General features: G+C 32.6%; 1 protein-coding gene across 4 annotated transcripts in view; it reads right to left on the bottom strand.

Moving 5' to 3' along the window:
- STARD13 (StAR related lipid transfer domain containing 13) overlaps positions 1-22,400 on the bottom strand; it is a 291,189-nt gene that overhangs the window by 44,692 nt on the left and 224,097 nt on the right. For 2 of the 4 annotated variants that reach the window (XM_051986474.1, XM_051986473.1), the window contains exon 4: positions 12,419-12,482. In XM_051986474.1, the coding sequence (XP_051842434.1) occupies positions 12,419-12,482 (64 nt within the window). Of the gene's footprint in view, positions 1-8,536; positions 10,191-12,418; positions 12,483-22,400 lie in introns of those variants that run through there. The other 2 variants (XM_051986476.1, XM_051986475.1) reach the window with 2 other exon arrangements.

The raw sequence follows: 22,400 nt of genomic DNA, 5'->3' as shown, positions 1-22,400 counted from the left end.
TCAGGGGAAGCAAAAGGGCTCTTTTCCAAAAGAGGAAAAGAAGTAATCAAAAGAGAGGCTAGCAGAAATTGCTAATCTTTCATTCTGGCATGGACTCCTCTTCAATGAATAAAATAAATAGGATTACAAAAACCCCAATTACACTGAAACATAGTGATCAGAATTTTTTTTAATAAGTTCCCAGGTTAAGAACCTCTTCTCTCCCTATTCCTGTTAAAAACACTAGAAACCTAGAAATCAATGGAGACTAAAAAAAAAAAAAAAGATGAATAGTACGTATTTAAAACTAATAGCATTATCTGTAATGGGATAAATTTGAAGCCTTCCCAGTAAGAGTGGGGTGAAGTAATGCTGTCCATTATCTATCACCAGTGTTATTCAGTATTGTATTAAAAATTCTAGCTGTAACAATAAAAAAATAATTGAAGGAATAAAAACAAGCAATGAGAAAACAAAATTATCACTCTTTAAAGATGATATGTGAAAGCATACTTAAAGAATTCTAGAGAATCAATTAAAAAACAGTTGAAACAAGAAAAACTTGAACAAAGTTGCAGTTTATAAAATAAACACACAAACATTACCAGCATTTCTATATATTACCAACAAAGACCAGCAGGAAGAGAAAGAGAAATTCCATTTGAGATAACTGAAGACAATATAAAATACTTGGGTATTTACTTGCCAAGACAAATCTATGGATTATGTGAACACAATTACAAAAATATTTTTGCACAAATAAAAACAGAACTAAACAATTGGAGTAATACTAATTGTCCATAAGTAGGCTGAAGGGGGAAAAAAAGAATTCTACCTAATTTACTAATTCAGTGCCAGACCAATCAAACTACCAAAGAATTATTTTATGGAGCTAGAAAAATATTACTGAAATTCATCTGGAAGAAGAAAAGATCAAGAAAATCAAAGGAATCAATAAAAAAAAAAGTTAAGGAAAGCACTCTAGCAATACCAAATTTCAAACTAAATTACAAAATGTATAATCTCAAAACAATATAGTACTGGCTAAGAAACAGAATGGCAAACCAGTGGATCAGATTAGGTACAAAATACTCAGTAGTAAATGACCATAGTAACTTAGTGTTTGATAAATTCATAGACCCAAGTTCTGGGGGTAAGAAATCAACATTTGACAAAAATTTCTAGTTACGTCATTTTCCAAGACAAGGTCAGAATGTTTAAATGATTTAGACATAAAAGGTGATATCATAAATAAATTAGGGGAGCATGAAAAAATCTGTCAGATCCATGGGCAAAGGCAGAGTTTCTATACAAACAAAAGATTGAGGGAATTAGGGGAAATAGATAATTTTGATTACATGTAATAAAAGGCTTTTGTACAAACAAAGCCAATGTAATCAAAATTAGAAGGAAAACAGGGAACTGTAAAAAAAATTTTCAAATTTCTTTGATAAAGGCCTCATTTCTCAAAGCAAGCCAAATTTATAAAATAAGAATCATTGCCCAGTTGACAAATAATCAAAGGATATGAACAGTTTTTAGAAGAAGAAAATCAATATTCATCTAATCTAATTAATAATCTCTTCACTATTGTTTTAAAAAATGCAAGTTAAAACAATTCTGAGGTACCACATCACACCAAACAGATTGGTTAATATAACAGAAAACAAAAATGACAAATGCTAGAGGGGGTATGAAAAAACTGGAACACTAATACATTGCTGATAGAACTGTGAACTGATCCAACCATTCTAGAGAGTAGTTTGGAACTACCCCTCCCCCCAAGGTTATAAAACTGTGCATACCCTTTTGCCCAGTAATGGCACTATTAAGTTTTTATTCCAAAGAGATTTAAAAAAAAAAAAGCAAGGGGGAGGAATTCTGTGTACAAAAATATTTATAGCAGCTCTTTTTGTGGTGGTAAGGAATTGGAAATTAAAGGGGCGCCCATCAATTGGGGAATGGCCGAACAAGTTAATGGTATATGGTTGTAATGGAATACTATTGTGCCATAAAAAAAATGACAAAGGGATGATTTCAGGAAAACCTAAGACAATTTATATGAACTTATGCAAAGTAAAGTGAGCAGAACCAGAACATTATACATAGTAATACCAGTACAATAGTGATCAACTGGAAGAGCTACCCTAATTAAGACAATAATCCAAGCAAAAATTCTATCCAGCTTAAGAAAAATAATTGATAAACTCAATATATATATCAAAACTTACTTTTTAAACTTTATTTTTATTGTTTTAGTTTGCAACAAAGCTATTTTATAAATACATTTTATATGACCTTATATGTATAAGTAAAATAGAATTGCTTGCCTTTTCAAAGAGACAGGAGGGATAAGAGAAAGGGAGAGAATTTTGGAGCTCAAAATTTAAAAAAAAATGATTGTGAATTTTTTTTTACATTGGGAAATATTTAGCAAAATAAAAAAGATTTTTTTTATAAAAGAACTCCCAATTTATAGACTCTGAAGACTATTTTAGTTGATATGAAAATCTTTCCTCTGGTGGGCTCTCTTTATCTTCAACTGAACAGGGACAAATTGAAGCGTTTTTGTGGACATTTCTGTCTTTGCAGCTGCAGATGCAGGCCTCTCTACTTTGCATGATTTATGAAGATTTTTTCTTTAAACGTGACTGCCTTCATATAAAGGAGCTTTGTTCCCAGGGAATTTGTTCAAATAAAGACATCACTGTTTATCAAAATTTATAGTAAGACCACTAGGTCCCTTGAGTGAGCTTTTAGAAAAAAAAGCCTATTTTTGAGGTGGGTGGGGTGAAACACAACAAGTATTTTGAAAGTATCAGGGAGCCGAGTTAAAAAAAAATTAAGCAAAGATCCTTTAAAATAGAACAGTATTTAATTCTGGCCCCATTGTGGTCTCAAGAGCTAACTCGAATCAGCTTACTGATAATAGAAAATGAGATGCAGTCTTGAGGATAGACTGGTTAAATTAGGATTCTTTAATTTTTAATAAATCGATGGGGCTCTGAGATGTAGAGTGGAAGCCCACCTTTTTCAGAGGCAGCACAATTAAGTCAAAGAAAAAGAACAAATGGGAAATCAGCTAATAAGGATGAAATTACTTCCGGGAAATATTGCTGTATGTGATATCCCTCTAAAGAAAAGAGAAAGGAAATAAATTGCCTATGAATATATCAGAAGCTATCAGATCTCACTTGAGCATTTAAATTAGCTAAAACTCAGGAGTTACAAGATCAAATCAGTATGCCTATCACTCCACAGGAGTAGTTGAATAAAACTTCCTCATTTGAGCTCTCCTACTAATAGTTGCCGGAAGACATTTATTTTGCTGGGAGATGCGGGGGGTGTGGAGAAATGGAAGAGAACTACGCAGGGTCATGATTTCTGTGGCAGCAGCTGTTATTTCTCTTAAAATGATCAGGAGGCTGTGACATAGCTGATACATGATCCTCTTTCACTTGGAATCAAGTGAAATGAATTAGTAATCTTAGTCCCTGTTTTTGTGTTAAATGTCTCTCAGATGTTACACAATGATTGCATCCTTCTAGGATAAGAATGAAGCACTTCCCTCTGTATATAGAGCTAAATTGGAAAAGGAAGGTATAGGGAAGCATGGCTATCTGACTTTTGGAGAGAAAAACTGAGTCATTACACATTCCACATTCATTTTCTCCTACATCACATAGATTATTTTGGCAGAGCCATTAATCTCTAACTTCTAGTCCAACCTGGTATGACATGATATAAACACTATATAGAGATTGTCATGAACTAAAGGTAACATGAGTAATGATGAGGAACAGTTGATATCACTTTACATCTAGAAGTATGGAATCCTTATGATTCAGAGTTGCAAAAGATAGGAAGTCCAGTTACAAGAGGATTTAGTTGTGGAACTGATAGTAATGTTAACAAGAATTGAAAAAAATTGAATTGTCCCCATGTAATGTAGAATTCTATGTTGATTGTGGGGTTTAGAGAACAAAAAGGATAAGATGGCGATTGCTGATGAGCTTCTAAGAAAATGTCTCTTTGAACAGGGATCTATGAACTTTGTAGATTAAGAATTCTTGAACTAATTTTAATTCTTAAGTATTTTATTATATGCTTAAAAAAAATTCTAGGTAGAGGTCCATACATTTCACTAAACTACTAAAGGGGTCCATGACATTATAAGATTAAGAATCCCAGTAGATGTACAATCAAGACTTATAACTTCAGCAATCACAAAGAATTTTACTGGGTCAATAGGGAGAAAATACTCCCTTATGGGAGTATTTTCTACCATAAGCCTATGAATAGGCATTGTGTGTGTGTGTGTGTGTATGTGTGTGTGTGTGTGTGTGTGTGCGCCCATGCATTTAACGTGCATGCAGTTGCAAGTGATTTACAATTGGTATCTGATAAAGAACCAGAGGGCAAACAGAAGCATATTAACCATATTTGCCTGAAGAATTATGATTAGTCTCAGTGTAGTCATCATATAGCCCTTGGTTTAATCATCAAAAATGTGCTAATTGGAACAAAAATCAAATAACTCAAAAAATGACCCCATAGGACAGCGAAGTGAAAGACTTAACAATTCACCTTTAGAGACCAATGTTTCATTTTTATTAGATATAGACACAGTTGATAGCCTTGAGATTTCAATGGATTAGGAAACTTATCAATAATGCTGGCTGGCACCTTCTCAACAACTTTAGAGTTGGGTTTCCTCAAGGACTGAGAGGTCAATCAATTTGTCTAGGATCATCTGTTATTATGTGCCACAAATAGGGATAAACCAAGATCTACTTGGTTTTGAGACTGTTCTCTAAACCATTACATTACATTATTTTATTTTCTTTTTTACTTTATTTTTTTGTTAAAGCTTTTCATTTACAAAGCATACATATGGGTAATTTTTCCAGCATTGAGCCTTGCAAAACTTTTTGTTCCAAATTTTCCCCTCCTTTCCCCCCATCCCCTCCCTAGCTGTCAGGTAGTCCAATACATGTTAAATATGTTGAAATCCATGTTAACTATATAAATATGTATACATATATTGGATTTATCTTGTTCGCACAAGAAAAGTCAAATCAAGAAGGAAGGGAAAAAAACTGAGAAAGAAAACAAAATGCAAGCAAATAACAGAGAGAGTGGGAATGCTATGTTGTGTTCCACACTCTGTCCCTATGGTTCTCTCTCCAGGTGTAGGTAGCTCTTTTCATCATTGAACAAGTGGAACCGGTTTGAATTATCTAATGTTGAAGAGAGCCAGGTCCATCAGAACTGGTCATCATATAATCTTGTTGTTGCTGTGTATAATGATCTCCTGGTTCTCTTCATTTTACTTAGCATCAGTTCATGTAGGTCTCTTCAAGCCTCTCTGAAATCATCCTGTTGCTCATTTCTTACAGAACAATAGTATTCCATAACATTCATATACCATAATTATTCAGCCATTCTCCAACTGATGGGCATCCACTCAGTTTCCAGTTTCTTGCCATGACAAAGAGGGCTGCCACAAACATTTTTGCACATGCGGGTCTCTTTCCCTCCTTTAAGATCTCTTTGGATTATATTCCCAGTAGAAACACTGCTAAATCAAAGGGGATGCACAGTTTGATAACTTTTTGAGGATAGCTCCAAACTGCTCTCCAGAATGATTGGATCTATTCACAATTCCACCAACAATGTATGTATGTCCCTTTTTTCCCACATTCCCTCCAACATTTGTCATTATCTTTTCCTATCATCTTCGCCAATCTGACATTGTAGTGGTATCTCAGAATTGTCTTAATTTGCATTTCTCTGATCAATAGTGATTTGGAGCACCTTTTCATGTGGCTACAAATAGTTTCAATTTATTCATCTGAAAATTGTTTGTTTATATCCTTTGACCATTTATCAATTGGAGAATGGCTTGAACTATTATAAATTTGAGTCAATTTTCTATATATTTTAGAAATGAGGCCTTTATCAGATCCTTTGGATGTAAAAATGTTTTTTCCAGTTTATTGCTTCCCTTCTAATCTTGTCTGCATTAGTTTTGTTAGCACAAAAACTTTTAAACTTAATATAACCAAAATTATCTATTTTGTGATCAATAACGATCTCTAATTCTTCTTTGGTCACAAATTCCTTCCTCCTCCACAAATCTGAAAGGTAAACTATCCTATGTTCTTCTAATTTGTTTATAATATCATTCTTTATGTCTAAATTATGAACCCATTTTGATCTTATCTTGGTACTCGGTGTTAGGTGTGGGTGTATGCCTACTTTCTGCCATATGAGTTTCCAATTTTCTCAGCAGTTTTTGTCAAATAATAAATTCTTACCCCAAAAGTTTGGGCCTTTGGGTTTGTCAAATAGTAGATTGTTATACTCATTGACTATTTTGTTCTCTGAAACTAACCTATCTCACTGATCAACTAGTCTATTTCTTAGCCAGTACCAAGTAGTTTTGATTACTGCTGCTTTATAATATGATTTTAGATCTGGTACAACTAGGCCACCTTCACTTGCCTTTCTCTTCATTAATTCCTTTAAAATTCTTGACCTTTTGTTCTTCCAGATGAATTTTGTTATTTTTTTCTAGGACAGTAAAATAGTTTCTTGGGATTTTGATTAGTATAGCACTAAATAAATAGATTAGTTTAGGGAGTATTGTCATCTTTATTATATTCATTTGACATATACATGAGCACTTGACATTTTTCCTAATTGTTTAGATCTGACTTTATTCATGTGGAAAGTGTTTTGTAATTTTGCTCATATAGTTCTTGACTTTCACATAGATCTCTAAATATTTTATACTATCGACAGTTACTTTAAATGGAATTTCTCATTGTATCTCTTGGTGTTCAATTTTGTTAGTGATGTATAAGAATGCTGATTTATGTGGATTTATTTCATATCTTGCAACTTGACTGAAATTGTGGATCGCTTCTAATAGTTTTTAGTTGATTCTCTAAGATTCTCTAAGTTTACCATCATATCATCGGCAAAGAGTGATAATTTGGTTTCCTCATTACCTACTCTAATTCCTTTAATCCCTTTTTCTTCTCTTATTGCCAAAGCTAGCATTTCTAATACAATATTAAATAGTAATGGTGATAGTGGGTAAGCTTGTTTCACCCCTGATCTTATTGGGAATGGTTCCAGTGTATTCCCATTACATATGATGCTTGCTGATGGTTTTAAGTAGATGCTATTGACTGTTTTAAGAAAAAGTGCATTAATTCCTATACTCTCTAATATTTTTATTAGGAATGGGTGTTGCATTTTATCAAATGTCTTTTCAGCATCTATTGAGATAATCAAGTTTTTTGTTAATCTGGTTACTGATATAGTCAATTATACTAATAGTTTTCTTAATATTGAACCAGCCCTGCATTCCTGTTATAAATTCTACTTGGTTGTGGTGTATTATCCTGGGGATGATTTTCTGTAATCTCTTTGCTAATATTTTATTTAAGATTTTTGCATCAATATTCGTTAGGGAGATTGATCTATAATCTTCTTTCTCTGTTTTTGTTCTACCTGGTTTAGGTTACCAGTACCATGTCTGTGTCATAAAAGGAATTTGGTAGGAGTCTTTCATTACCTAATTTTTCAAATAGTTTATATAGTATTAGAGTTAATTGTTCTTTAAATGTTTGGTAGAATTCACATGAAAATCCATCTGGTCTTGGGGATTATTTTTCTTAGGGAGTTGATTAATAGCTTGTTCTATTTCTTTTTCTAAAATGGGACTATTTAAGTAATTTATTTCCTCCTGTATTAATCTGAGCAATCTATATTTTTGTAGGTATTCCTCCATTTCACTTAGGTTGTCAAATTTATTTGCATAAAGTTGGGCAAGGTAACTCCTAATTATTGCTCTAATTTCCTTTTCATTGGTGGAAAGTTTTCCCTTTTCATTTTTGACTAACAATTTGACTTTCCTCTTTCCTTTTTCTAATAAATTAACTAAAGGTTTATCTATTTTGTTGGTTTTTTTATATGAGTTTCAATCAACTCATAGTTTTAATTATTAATACAATAGTTTTTTAGTTCTGTATTTCCTGCCATCTTATTAACCCCAAATTATATTTTTCTCTTTCCTTTTCCCATTTCCCTCCTCCCCAGTATTTTACTTATGAGCACTACTTGCCTCAAGCAGTCCTCCCCCTTTAGAGACCCTCCCCTTTTCTTATACCTTTCCCCTACTATTTCTGTTTTCATTTATATTTAGCATAATCCTTCTCTTTTCCCCTTTCCCCCTCCCATTTTTTTTAATAAGATGAGAGAAGTTTCTTGGTGAAACCAAATATATCTAATATTCTTTCTTTGAGCCAAATCTGATGAGAGTAAGATTCACACAATATTCATCACCCTCCCTTCTTTTCCTCAATTATAATAGGCTTTCTTTGTCTCTTCTTTGGATGTAATTTCCCTCATTTTACCTCTTTTTCCCTCTTTCCACCTCTAGTTTCTTTTTTATATTATAATATTAAAATCCAATTATGCATGTATTCTTTATGTATACCCATAATAGAAATAGTTCTCAAGAGTTTTTTTTTTTTCTTTTTACCTTTTTATGCTTCTCTTGAGTTCTATATTTGAAGGTCAAATTTTTTGTTTAGCTCTGGTCTTCTCATCAAAAATAAATGGAATTCACCAGTTTTTTTTTTTTTTTTTCAATCCATCTTCTTCCCTGAAAGAAAATGCTCAGTTTAGCAGAGTAATTTATTCTTGGCTGATATTCCAAGTTCCTTCACCTTTTGGAACATCGTATTCCAGGCCTTTTGATCCTTTAAAGTGGAAGCTCCTAGGTCCTTAGTAATCCTTATTATGGCTCCCCAGCATTTGAATTGTTTCTTTCTGACTGCTTATAATATTTTTTCCTTGGGGATAGTTCTGAAATGTAGCCACAATATTCCTTGGGGTTTTAATTTTGGGATCTCTTTCAGGAGGGATTCGGTGAATTCTTTCAGTGGTCATTTTATCTTCTGATTCTATGATATCCGGGCAGTTCTCTTTGATGATTTCCTGAAAAATAGTGGTCTAGGCTCTTTTTTCCATCATGGATTTCAGGGAATCCAATAATCCTTAGATTGTCTCTCCTAGATCTATTTTCTAGGTTGGTTGTTTTCCCAATTAAGTATTTTACATTTTTTTCTATTTTTCATTTTTTTGGTTTTGCTTGACTGATTCTTGTCTCATTGAGTCATTCATTTCCATTTGTTCAGTTCTGAATTTTAGTGAATTATTTTCTTCATTTACTTTTTTTTTTAACTTCTTTTTGTATTTGTCCAATTGAATTTTTAAATGAGTTGTTTTATTCTATGGAATTTCTTTCCATTTAAAAAATTCTTTTTTTTAAGGAATTATTTTCTTTTTCCATTTCACAAATTCTGTTTTGTAAGGAATTATTTTCTTTTTCTGCTTCCCAAATTCTGTTTTTTTGGGAGTTATTTTCTTTTTTCATTTTATCAAACCTATCTTTTAATGAGTTATATGCTTTTTCCAAACCTTTTTGCAAATGTTTCATTTCCTTTCCCCATTTTTCTTCTAGCTCTCTTTTAAGATCCTTTTAATTTCTTCTAGAAGAGCCTTGTGGAGCTTATATCACCTTTTGGGGCTTCATCTGGAGACAATCTGCCTTTAATCTCCTTAAGGTTTGAAATATGTTTTTCTTTCACCATAAAAGCTGTTTATCATAAGAGTTCTCTTTACTTTTTTACTATATTTTAAAAAATGTTGAGGTCTGCTTTTAGGGCAAGAGAGATTTTCCACGCTTCCTCCACAAATAGCGGCTTCCCTTATAAGTGGTCGTGGCTGTACTGGGTCAGTGCTGACTCACTTCTGGTGCTAGGTGGGCGTGGCCAGGTGCAGTGAGATTCTGGCATTTTGGGGTTCACTATTGATCTTTTGTGTTTGTGTTGGATGTTTTGTAAATTCTCTGCTGATCTACTGGCTTGCAACCAGGGCAGAGTGACCAGCACTGTAGTAGATTCCTGTAGAGTTCTCCCTGTAGATTTTCCACCATGTGGAGTCTGCACCACCAGCACAGTCCACACTGTCCTGGAACTCTGTGCTGGAGTCTGTGCTCAGCTGCTTGTGCTTGGCTGCCTTCTACCAGTTTCCAATTGAAATAGACCTTTTCTGGCAATCTTTGAAATTATCTTCTGCTGATAATTTTCTGCACTCCCAATATTGTGGGTTCTGTCCCTCCAGAGCTAATTCAGAGGCTGGATTTGTTAATTAGTCTGAGGATTGTAGGAGGTCAAAAAGAAATGTATGTTGGCTCTGCCATCTTTGCTCCGCTCCCTATGAACCCCTTCTTCACACTGTTTTATTTTCAATAAAAATTTAAAAATTGGGTAATGGTAACAATATTACAGAATGAACCTATCTCTTAAAAAAAAAAAAAAAAAAGAAAGAAAGCATCCCAAAAGCTCTCACTTGTGCCCTCTGGGATGGTTCTAATATTTAGGCCCAGGAGGCAGTTACCTGTCCAGGTATGCATTTTTAGGAAGTCTAGAAGCCTAAGGAAATGCAAGTATTCCTCAGCTTTCCATGAGCAGAGGGTCTTCAAGATAAACCTTCACAGGACTTTCTTCTATGGGTTAAATAAGCATGGACTTCTATAGACTTGAGAAGGAATTTATGGCTTCGTAAATTCATTTCTGTTTGTTTGTTTTTCTAAATAAATCTTTCTTGCCTAACTTTTCAAGAAGCTATAATTACAATACAGAAGAAGGACTACTGCTTTGATTTTCTTTCTTTTTTTTTTTTTTTGTCTTATTTTCCCAAAGTTATCTGAAGCTTCAATAAAGCAGGGTCATGGTCTTTGAATTTTATTTTAATTTTAAATTACTCATCCTCTACCTATAATTTACATTCAGCTCTAGTTAATATCTTACAAATATTCATATAAGGTTTAGAGCAGTTGAATTCACAATAATGTAAAACAGGGATTTATTGTTAGTTGTTTTCTAGTATCATAGCCCATGAATACTGGATATTGTTGAGTTCTGTGAGTAGGTGGAGAGTAAGCCATAATAGTTAACTTGAAAATCAAGACCACCACTCCCTAATACCACCCCCTTCCATAACTTCATATTTTGAAAAGGAAGCTGTCCTTGTGACAGCTGCAGTTAAGCAATGATTTGAAAAGATTTTGATAGGTAATCAAATAAAGTAGTAAAATCTTACATAGCAATTATGAACATTAAATTAAATTTATGGAAGAGATTTGCATAGTTAAAATGGTATAAAAGCACTGAGTGAATAAACTAGTAGAGATATCAAAAGTACTTCATGTATGTAATTTTCAAAATCTGGCAATAATTTAAAAGGAATAATATTTTATTTTGGCAAAGATGAATAATACTGTTGATTTTATTATATTTCTTTAGAAAGATGATACTATTTAATATATGAACAGGCTGTTAATACATACATATATATGTTTAGGAGGTGTGTGTGTGTGTATATATATATATATATATATATACAGCCTGCTCATATATTAAATAGTTATATATATACAGTCATAAGCATATTTGTTCGGTATGAATGTATATAAAAACTCTGGATATCCATACTGCAGGCACAAAGGTGTGGCTCCTCTTGGCTTCAATAAGAACCATGCGTGTACTCAGAGCAAAATTTGACCCTTATGTCTTAAATAGTATGTACTTTTCTCGAGAGAGCTATTCAGCATGGCAGCTGTTGGGAGGTTTATTTCCATAGTCTTCACTGCTATTTTGACTGGATAAACTACTCAACTTTTAATATTCTTTTGGATATTCCTTTTCACTTTTTGCTTATATTCCTTCAAATTCTAAGTGAGGTTCAAAATAGTGCTTCTGAGGTATACCAAAACCTAACTAATTGTGTTTTTTTAAGAGCAGAAAATGAAGCTTAAAATTATTTTGAACTTTCAATTACTCAAAATTGGCTTTGAAGTCATCAGTTTTCATATATACATAAACATACATGTTTATACACATCCCTAATTTCTCCCCAGAATATGAAATTCATACGTTTTATTAAAGCTGGAAATTATGTTTTTATTTTTTCTGAAAAAAATCAAAAAATAAATACTGAGGACTTATTGAGGAGAATAAACATATAGTTACACCCTTCCACTTTCAAAACTTTAGAAATTGTGGATCCAGCCTGAAAAAACTAAATTCTGAATAATTATTAAAAACATTACAGTTATTTTAAGTTATTATAAATCTCTGTGTAAACTCTTGAAAAAATGACAAGAAAATGGCATGTTATAGGGCATAGCTAAACTGCATTATACGATATTAAAAAAAAAAAAAAAAACTACACATACTATAAGCTTCAGTATTTTGCCCCTCATCATTAAAATGAAAAGTTCATCTAGTTCAAAACTATAAAAGTATGGATTTTCTACTATTAAAGCCATTATTTTGATGTTAATTTCATCACTTACCTTTTTCCTTTGGAAGTTCACATCAAGTTTCATTGAGGCACACTTGTTCAATGTGTTGAGTCGTCTAAAAATAAAGTAAAATAACATTACCGCAAACAGTACTGAGGGCAGAAAACGCCCCACAAAACTTCTTTTCAGTTTGATGAAGGGGTCCTTTCTTTCATGAATATGCTTGTAATGAGCAAACAGCAATCTGTACTCTTTCTATACTTCCATGTCAGGAAGTATGCTATTAAAATATGTTGATAAATTAAACAGGCTTTTAGGCATTCCAACATGATGTTTGGAAAAACAGCTACTGAATAGTCATTCTAGAAATTTTCATGATCTAAAGTAAAGTTCCCAAACTCATATGAAAAGAGAACATTTTATCACATTCACATTTAGTCACTTGAGGGCCAGGATCCTTATAAGTTTGCCCCCCAAATGCTTCTTATTATGGTGAGGAAGATTTAGTTTTGAAAACTCTAATTTTTCTACTACTTCTTGGGATGGAAACTATTCACTAAAATAAATTTAAATGGTAGAAACTAAGAGGACATTTGAAGGGAATTTATTTAGCCCCTACATTATTTTGACCACTTTAGAGCCATTTTATTCATTCAACAAATAAAATACTTAACAAATGTAATGTCTCATACTAGGTACTGGGGAAGAGACAAAGATAAATAGGGCATGGGTCCCTACTCAAAAGCAACTTTTAACAAAGTAGGAGTAAGACAAATAACTTGCTGAAGATAGATAAATAATAATAATATTTTTTATAGGAAAGTATGGGTGTTGTAGTGGCCAAATTATCCAGACTGTTTGCTTTCTATCTTTTGTCATCTCTACCAGGAGGTTCTCAGGGGGGAATGAGATAGAAAACTAAAAATACTTTTCATTCTTTTTTTTTTTTTTGAATCTCTGGTAACAAGTTTAATTAGGTGAGAATTGAAATTATTGGTCAGAATGATGTTTCCCATTATCTGTAGATTTCATTTATCTGTGTAATTCAATTTTCTTATACACCAATATTCAATGTGTCTGTGCTCTCCTCAATTGTGCGTACTCCATCAGTGAAGAAAGAATTATTCATATTTTCTCATCCTTTTTGACTCTTATCTAGGTCTTTCTAAAAAATTATATAATGCACTAGAGTCTCATTACTTTTAATATTTTAATGGATTTTCATAGATACCAAGAGCAATATTTGAGCAGTTCATTATTATCATTCCTTATTCTTATTACATAAATAGTCCATCTCCTTTTTTAGATATAAATGTCTTTGGTGCTATGTTTGGTGCTACTTTTTGTACATATTTCATCAATAACTACATCCTAGGTTCCATTTAAATCTTATAAACATCTTTCGATTGTTCTTTGGATCATGCAGTATTTGGATTCTTCTGATACTGTGGTGTTTCATGATTAAGAGTTGCAAAGCTCCACTGAGAATCACAGTACAAAGATGTATTTTGGGGGCAGGGCTTGTGATCTCTGAAAGCTCTAATTTCTCAAATGCAATTCAGCTCACTCCCCTTCTTTTCAATTCTGTAATTGGTTCTGTGAAGTATATATGCAAGTTCTAATATGGATTGACTTAATAGCCTGCCCATACAGTTGCATCTTATGAAGTCTGATGTAATCAACACAGTGTCATCTCAACACAGGAGCATGCAGTAATTAAATTCACTGTTGGTTTAGCTGTGAATTAAGAGAAATTCAAAGAATTGTTGTAAGACTTAGAAGAACTGATAAATAATTAAGGAAACAGAAACCAAAGAGAAATATAGACACACATGTATACATATACATATGCATACAAACACACACACACACACACACATATATATTTATATATTTGAAAACCAAAATACATCAGAATTCAAATTATAGATGCTACTTTTGTTTCCAGATGAGCTGATGATATATGTACTTAAGTACTGTCAATCACAATCACTATAGTCTATTTTACTTGGTTTTTCTTTGTTTTAAAAGAGAAGAAGTCTTGATGAAGTAAGAGCATTGTAAACATGCAGAAAAAAACAATAAATCATTTTAAAACATAACAAAAAACCCTACTAAGCAACAAACTAGAGAGAATCCCTTTTTCATTTGGACATTGGACACAGCTATGGTTTACAGGATACATATTTTATAATTCATAAAATTTATAATCATAGGATCATGGAATAAAGTTCTTTCTGGTCCTATCTATCAAGGAATCTTGTATAATATTATCACGTGTATAGGGAAAACCTGAGAAATTTTCAAGTCTGAGATATACTCCACTGAGTCAGATGCTTTAAAAAAAATCAACACCATATATGTTCTATCTACAACAGGGTGGGAAGACTTTTCTAGGTGATTTTCTAAAGAAGACTATGGCTTAGTGTTTTCTATACCTTTCAGTCAGTCTTGTGACTAAGATGTAGCCTGTTGTAAAGAAGCACCCTGCAAAAGCTTACCTATTTCTCAAAAATATGTTTAAGTGTGTGTGTGTGTGTGTATTTATATATTTACATATATATGTGAATATATAGATGTATAAAGATATGGGAAATCTATACCTAAAATTCTTGTAAATATTTTCCAAGAAGAGAAATTAGGCTTATGAACCAGAAGTTATCAATGTCTTCTTGAATATCTTATTTTATAGTAATACCATTCATGGTATACCCTCTCTTTTAGAATTTTCTCTATCATATCTTAAAGATTATTTTTTGATTCCTTTTAAAATTGAGTATTCTCCAGCATTGATTTTCTCTATATTTATTCAGTCTGGTACAACAATTCTTCCTGACTTTATTTTATTGAAATCCATTTCTAGTACATTATGTATTTAGATACCCAAATGTTGTGATTCCACTGTCACACATTGGACACAATGAGGAAGAGGTTAGAACTCTACAGAAACACTAACAAATCTCTCTTATTTCATATCTATCTATTATCCTTTTTCCAAATTTATGCATAAACACCCTTGGAATGATCTGGTTAAATTTTTCAAGTTTGTTTTCCTTTCTAATTGGCTTTTGCTATTTTATAAAATGACTCTGCTTACAATATTTCGTCATCTTATACTATAATAGTTTACAAATGATCTTATGTCCTAAATTTATGCTTCCTTTCACTGTCATTTCTCTCTGTCTGGTGACTAGATTGTATTTTTATTGACTAAGACATTTTTCTGAGTTTTTCTGCTTCTTCGTAAAAGTGAATGTTTTACATTGACTGAACTTCTTTATGAAATAGTAATAATAAAAAATCAATGCCTTTGTTTTTACCCATTTTTCTTATTTTATAAGCTAAAACTAATTTTATTAGGTCATATTAGAGCTTCAATTGTGTATGATCTTATCTTTATTCTTTCTTCTAAGTTGAAGTCAGTTTTGATCTTTGTTTTAGCAATCAATGATTTGACTGAACACAGCTACCTACATTGGTAATGAGCTACTTCCTGAAAAGAGTCAATTTGATTTTTTTTTTTGATGATGTTCAGTATTTTCCAGATATATGACTCCAGCAGTTTTCTTAAATAAAGTATCTATTATCCGAGGTGTAAGGTTTCTACATTTATGATCTTCATTTTTAATCCTGAATTATATTTTCCAACTATTTTTTGCCATTTCTTCATGTGTTTTTGGTTTTATTTTGCAATATACATTAATTAAAAACTCATTGAATTATTGAATTGAATGGAGTTTCATTATATCTTTAGGCTTCAATTTTGGTAAAAATGAAAATGGCTTCCTTCCTCCTAAATTGCATTATTTAGTTCATCACAGGGCAAAGATTTTATTGAAACTAATGCCTAAACTTAAGAATTATATAATTCTTAACATCTTCTATCTCCCTTATTATTGTCACCAAAAAGAAGTCAAAGAGATTAGAGTCCATTTTGCAGATTATCTCTTTGGTCACAAACAGATTTTATTACTTGGTGCACAAATTATTGGTCGTGATGAGGTTCTCCAAAGTTGGCAGATTACCTAATAGAGTTGTCATCAAAGGATATAATAAAGGTAAAGTACTTTGCAATCCTTGAAAGACTTATGTCAGCTATTGTTATCTCTAAAAAGAGAGAATATAAACTCCTTAAAGGACAGTTCATCTTACTTTTGTCTTTGTAGTGACAAAGCCCAGATGGTTAAAAAAAAAAAAGGTACATATATATAGGATTTGGTTTGAATAGGGACAGAAAAGAATAAATCTTTTTCTTGGCAATGCATGGCTCCTACATAAAAATGAGCATATATTAGGGCATAAAAACCTCACAATCAAATGCAGAAAAGGAAGAAATAATAAACGGTCCTTTTACAGATCATGAAGCAATAAAAATTATATTCAATAAAGTGCCAGGGAAAAATAGATTAAAAACCAAGTAGAAATTAAATGATCTAATTCTAAATAATGAGTGGGTCAAACAACAAATCACAGAAACAATCCATAATTTCATCCAAATGAATGAAAATAATGAGACAACATACCAAAACCCATGGGATGCAGTCAAAGCAGTTCTTAGGGGAAATTTTATATTTCTAAATAGTTACATGAATAAAACAGAGAAAGAGGAGATCAATAAATTAGGCTTACAACTTAAAAAAAGCTAGAAAAGGAACAAATTTTAAAACCCCAATTAAATATCAAATTAGAAATTCTAAATTCAAGGGAGAGATTAATAAAACTGAAATTAAGAAAACTATTGAACTAATAAAACTAAGAGTTGGTTTTATGAAAAAAATCAGCAAAATTGATAAATTTTACAAATTGATAATTTGATTAAAAAAAGGAAAGAAAAAACCCAAATTATTGGCATCAAAAAAGTGCATATAGTAGATGCTTAATAAATGACAACTGATCATTATTTAGGTTAATCCTTAGTCAGTAGACATCCTGTAACTAGCTCTGTATTTGAAGACATAAAACTTCATAAAATTCAACAGGTCGCTGGGTTTTTGTGGAGGGATTTCCATCCCTAATCACGGATAAAACAAATTTGCCTTGACCTTACAAAGAAACCATTCTGAGCTCTGCAAAGTACTGAGTGTATCATCTTAATGATGGTAAGTTATAATGAAAAAAACCCAACAGTTGTCCTTTTTTGTGCTTTATGAACAAAAAGAAGTACAGAAATCGTTATGTTGTGTTTCAATATGCTTTTTGACACATTCAGAAGAGCTGTTGTTATCTTTTAGAAGCTGAAACCCAAGAGAATAGATCTTTTCTCTTTTTAATCCCCTCAATTTTCCAATGTACATGTCTATCCCTTATATCTCTCTCATAAGTTCTAGTTTCACTGCATCAACTAACTGGCTGCTGGAAATATTTATAGATGTCTCATTATTTGCTCAAATCCACTGTATCTAAAATCTGGCTTTCATGCATTTGTATAAACTTTTTCCCATACCTAGAAAGCATTTCCCTTCTCTTTCTCAATCATAAGTCTAACCCTTCAAGAATCAAGTTGGGTTGATCTCCTGAAACTTTTATTGATTTTTTCTTGAAAACTCTCTTCTTCCCCAATTATCTTTGATTTTCTTTTCTGTGTGATATAATGCCCAGCTTTAAGTCCTGACTCTAACACATATTGCCTGTATGGATCTGGGCAAGTCACAACTTCTCTGTGAGTCAGTTTCGTCACCTGTTAAAGAAAAAGGTTGGACTTGATGGAATTTAAGATCCTTTCAAGCTCTAAGTTTATGAGCCTATAATCTTATGGATGAATGAAAAAGTAGGGACAGCTACATGGTACAGTGGATAGAACACTGCTCCCAGAGTTAGAAGGACCCAAGTTCAAATCCAGCCTCAGACACTTGACATTTACTAGCTGTGTGACCCTGGACAAGTCATGTAACTCTTATTACTTCACCATCCCTCTCCCTCCCCAAATATTTACTTAATAATTACTCCACGAACAATAGAGTGTTAAGTAATGTGAGGTATAAAAAAGTGCTTGCCCTTAAAGCATTTATAAAGGGAAAGAACTAATATATATGAAACACTTACAGGTTAAGTATGTAAAAAAAGTCTGGCTGCTAATGGGGGCAAAGATGTCCTATGAAGAGACCAATCATTGTGGATGGAAATATCAAAGTAGATATCGTGGAGAAGAGGGTATTTAATAAGGAATTAGAAAAATGGATAAGATATTAATAGAATCTGGATGGTATTTTCATGGAAGGAACATGGCACCATTTCTAGGAAATGAGAATTATTCCATAGACAGAAGTGATAAAGAGAGGCAAGCTAGCAGAGTGAAGAGAAAGTCCTAAGACCTTAGACTGTAGAATCTTGGGTAAAACATTTAATGCCTCAGAGGCTTTCCCTCCATCTACTGAATAGGAGTAAAACTGTTTATTATTATAATGAGAGGTAGTATGGTACAGTGGTGGAGAAAGTCCAGCAGGAAGAAAGATCTGGGTTCAAGTCTTGCCTCAAAAATATACTGGCTGTGTGATCCTGAGCAAATCACTTAATCCAGTTTGCCTTAGTTTGCATTTATATATATTTATAAAATGAGCTGGAGAAGGAAATGACAAATTACTCCAGTATTTTTGTCAAGAAAACCCAAATGGGGTCATGAAGAATCAGATATGACAGAACAACAACAAAAATATGCCATGGGATATGAGCAACACAGAAGGAAGTTATATATGATGGATGAGACAGTATAGAGTATGTAGCCTGTAGTTTTTCCTCCTTAGATAAATGAACACATAAGGTGGTAGATATTTTTAGGATGTTTAACAAGTATGGATGCTAGAAAACGCTCCTTATACTAAGATCAAGTTTATATTACTGCAATTATGTGAACTTGGAGTAGAGATAAGTGACTCATATACTGATGGGGATCAGTGATTCATTTCATAAGCGTGAATATTTTATCTACTGCTATTTATTATCTTCCTTCCACATTGACTAAGCTCTTTCTGTGTGATTCTTGTCCACCTCTTTACACAAATATTCTTTAGAATATTATGAATTAACTGAATGCCATGCAGAGTATCAAAGGTATTTTTCCCCCCACTTAAAAATACATAATTCATTCTTCCTACAAAGTCGAACTAAAAAGAGACTGACTTGGGATAATGAACAGTTGTTCATATATATAGCATACATATAGCATACTTCAAGATTTACAGTGTGCTACTCTCCCAGCAAGCCTTCTAGATAGGTTATATAAGTAGTAAGTATCACTTGTACTTATAAATGAGAAAAATAAGGAAAAGAAGAGAAAATAATTTGCCTTTGGTCATATCATTAGAAAATGTCAGTCAAGATTTGAACATAGATCTCCTGACTGCAGGATGAACATTCTTTCTTCTATAGTATTTAGCACAGTGCCTGGTACATAAGAGGCAAAGAAAATTAATATGATTATGTCAACAAAATAATTGATTTTTTGGGAAGAAAAGTCTATAACAAAACTGAAATTTTATTATAATATCCATGTTTTCTACTTTTGTTTCAAGACAGTATAATGGATAGAGCACTGGCCCTAGAATCAGAAGGATCTTAGTTCAAATTCTGCCTCAGAGACCTGACCATTACTAGCTGTGTGACCCTAGACAAGTCACTCAATGACAACTGCCTCACCAAAAACAAACAAATAAAAACAATGCATACACAGGACTAACAATTACTTAAAGGGTAAAAAAAAAAAAAATCTAATTTCAAAAACTGGAATTTGAAGTTGTGAAGGAACTACTAGAGACAAAAAAAAAATAAATTAAGACAAAAGACAAATGAGTAGGGGAAATATAATTCATGATTCTCACTCTGACCCTGATGATATTCTGTTAGGGAATATTATAATAATTGCTTTTGTGATTCACCAAGGGATCACTTTCTTTCAATTTTGGCTGATAATAGAACTTCACAGCCACAGAAGACAAAATAATAGCTCTATCAGTTTATGATTGTATTTTTTGCTTTCTGCAAGAAACTTTCCTAATAATCAAGTTTTATAAGAATAATAATTTCCTTTCTTCCCTTATCAGAAGACAAAATGGTTAGCTAATATCTCATGCTGGCACAAACATAACTTTTTCAATGGTATTTCCAACTTTCCTGTCAAGGAAATAATAGAAGTGACAATTAAAGTCAAGTAGCCCAAACTTCTCACTTTTTGCAGATATGTCAGTGAACAAGTACCTAAGCAGCCCTTTGTACTCACTACTGCCCTGGGTGTGGCTTAAGAAGACTTGTGAAACACAATTATCTGAAAGAGCATTACTGACACTGAGATCAAAGCCAGGGGAAACTACTGTGTGTGTGTGTGTGTGTGTGTGTGTGTGTGTGTGTGTGTGTGTGTGTACAGTACTGCTGTAGGGCATGAGAAAGATCTTAATGTCTTCAAAGTTCATGTAAACACAGATTTTGGAAAGAAGGGTAGCAAAATATATGCCAAACAAACAATTATGGTATGTAACCTCATGAGGGTTGGGTCTCAAAAAAAAGAAAGAAAACTGTAGGCCATCAAACAAGAGAGTGCCGTTTTATTTGGGGGAAAGTTTGGAGAGAAGAAGAGCATTGTAAAAATAGAATGGTATCTGTCACGGTGTTATAGTAGTGCCCTGGAATGGCATGATCAAGGGGTAGGCTGATGTTTTCATTACAACCCCTCTCTTTTCAAGGGGTCATGTTGTGGTCATAAATACTGAGCTCTGTTTCTGCAAGATGAGTCTACACTCACAAACAATTGTTCTTTTTTCCCCCAGAGGGACAAAAAGGCAAACCAAAGAATGAGCTAAGCTTCTGTGCCAAAAATGAGATGTTATGAAACAAAAATCCAGATGTTCACATAAGCAGTGACATAGTATTTTAGTTCATTTCCAAAGGAAAATAGGTCAAGCTCAAATAAATATGAGACATCTTGGAAGGAGGAGAGGATGAATGTAGAAGGAAGAGAAAGATCACAGTTTCATTCATCTAACAAACATCCATCAAGTCTACAGACCATTTTAAAGCATTTTCTACATATAAATCACTATGTGATATCAAAATGTAATTAACAAAGATCTCCCTCCTTCCCTCCCTTCCTCCCTCCCTCTTAAAAACAAATACTAAGGAAAACAACTACACAAATAATTCATGACAGAGAAAACTTTGGAAAGTTAAAATTATCCACAGTGTACAAGGAATGTTTTGTCGTGAACTCATGATGTTGGACAGGATTTAAAAACACATGTATGGTAGTAGATCTTCACAATCCTGATAATTTTGATTATGAAAGGAAATCTCGTAAGTAAAAGAAAAGCTACCAATGTCTTTGTGATAACTTGTTCTTTGTGAATCATTCATTACATGAAGAAAGTGATGGTTTAGTATTGCTTAACTGCTGTTGACATTATAACATGGCACTACTACATTCCTGGTATCATCAGCTTTCATCCTTTGACAGTAAAGCTAATTACCTATTTCACACTGTTGCTATTATTTAGATATTTTCAAAAGAGTGCCATGAAGTATTCAATACATGTTTTTAAAACTCTCAGACAGACAGAATCCCTTAGGACATTTAGGGAGAACTCAGAAAATAACAATTCAATATAGTTACAGATGGGAAAATTGTCTTCAGGAAAAGAAATAGAAAGTACATAGGTAGTGGTGGTTGCATAAAAGTCCCGGGCCTGTTATGAGGAAACATAATTGCATACTGGATACATTTATATATTTTGCTTTATAATATATTGTATGAAAAGACTATAAAAGTGTTTCTATAAACATTTTGGTATTGAAAGCTATTTGTGTAATGATTTTTAAAATTACCGTTAATGAAATGCCAATCTTCATACCTATTTTTGTTATTGCTATTATTTTTAATTTTAATTATCATTATAAAACATTCTTTTACCTTACTTAAAGCAGAGAACAAACTTTACTTTTGCATATCTATGCAGCTGGGGAATAAAGAGATCCTCCCCCCACACACATACATATACATCTTCATCATTAGAAAGGAGGAATGAATGGAAAATGCTTCTATGAGAGTGAT

This window comes from Antechinus flavipes, chromosome 3 (genome assembly GCF_016432865.1).
Source record: "Antechinus flavipes isolate AdamAnt ecotype Samford, QLD, Australia chromosome 3, AdamAnt_v2, whole genome shotgun sequence".
Taxonomy (NCBI): Eukaryota; Metazoa; Chordata; class Mammalia; order Dasyuromorphia; family Dasyuridae; genus Antechinus; species Antechinus flavipes.
The sequence above is the reverse complement of the archived record's forward strand: the minus strand, read 5'-3'. Positions and strand labels throughout refer to the sequence as shown.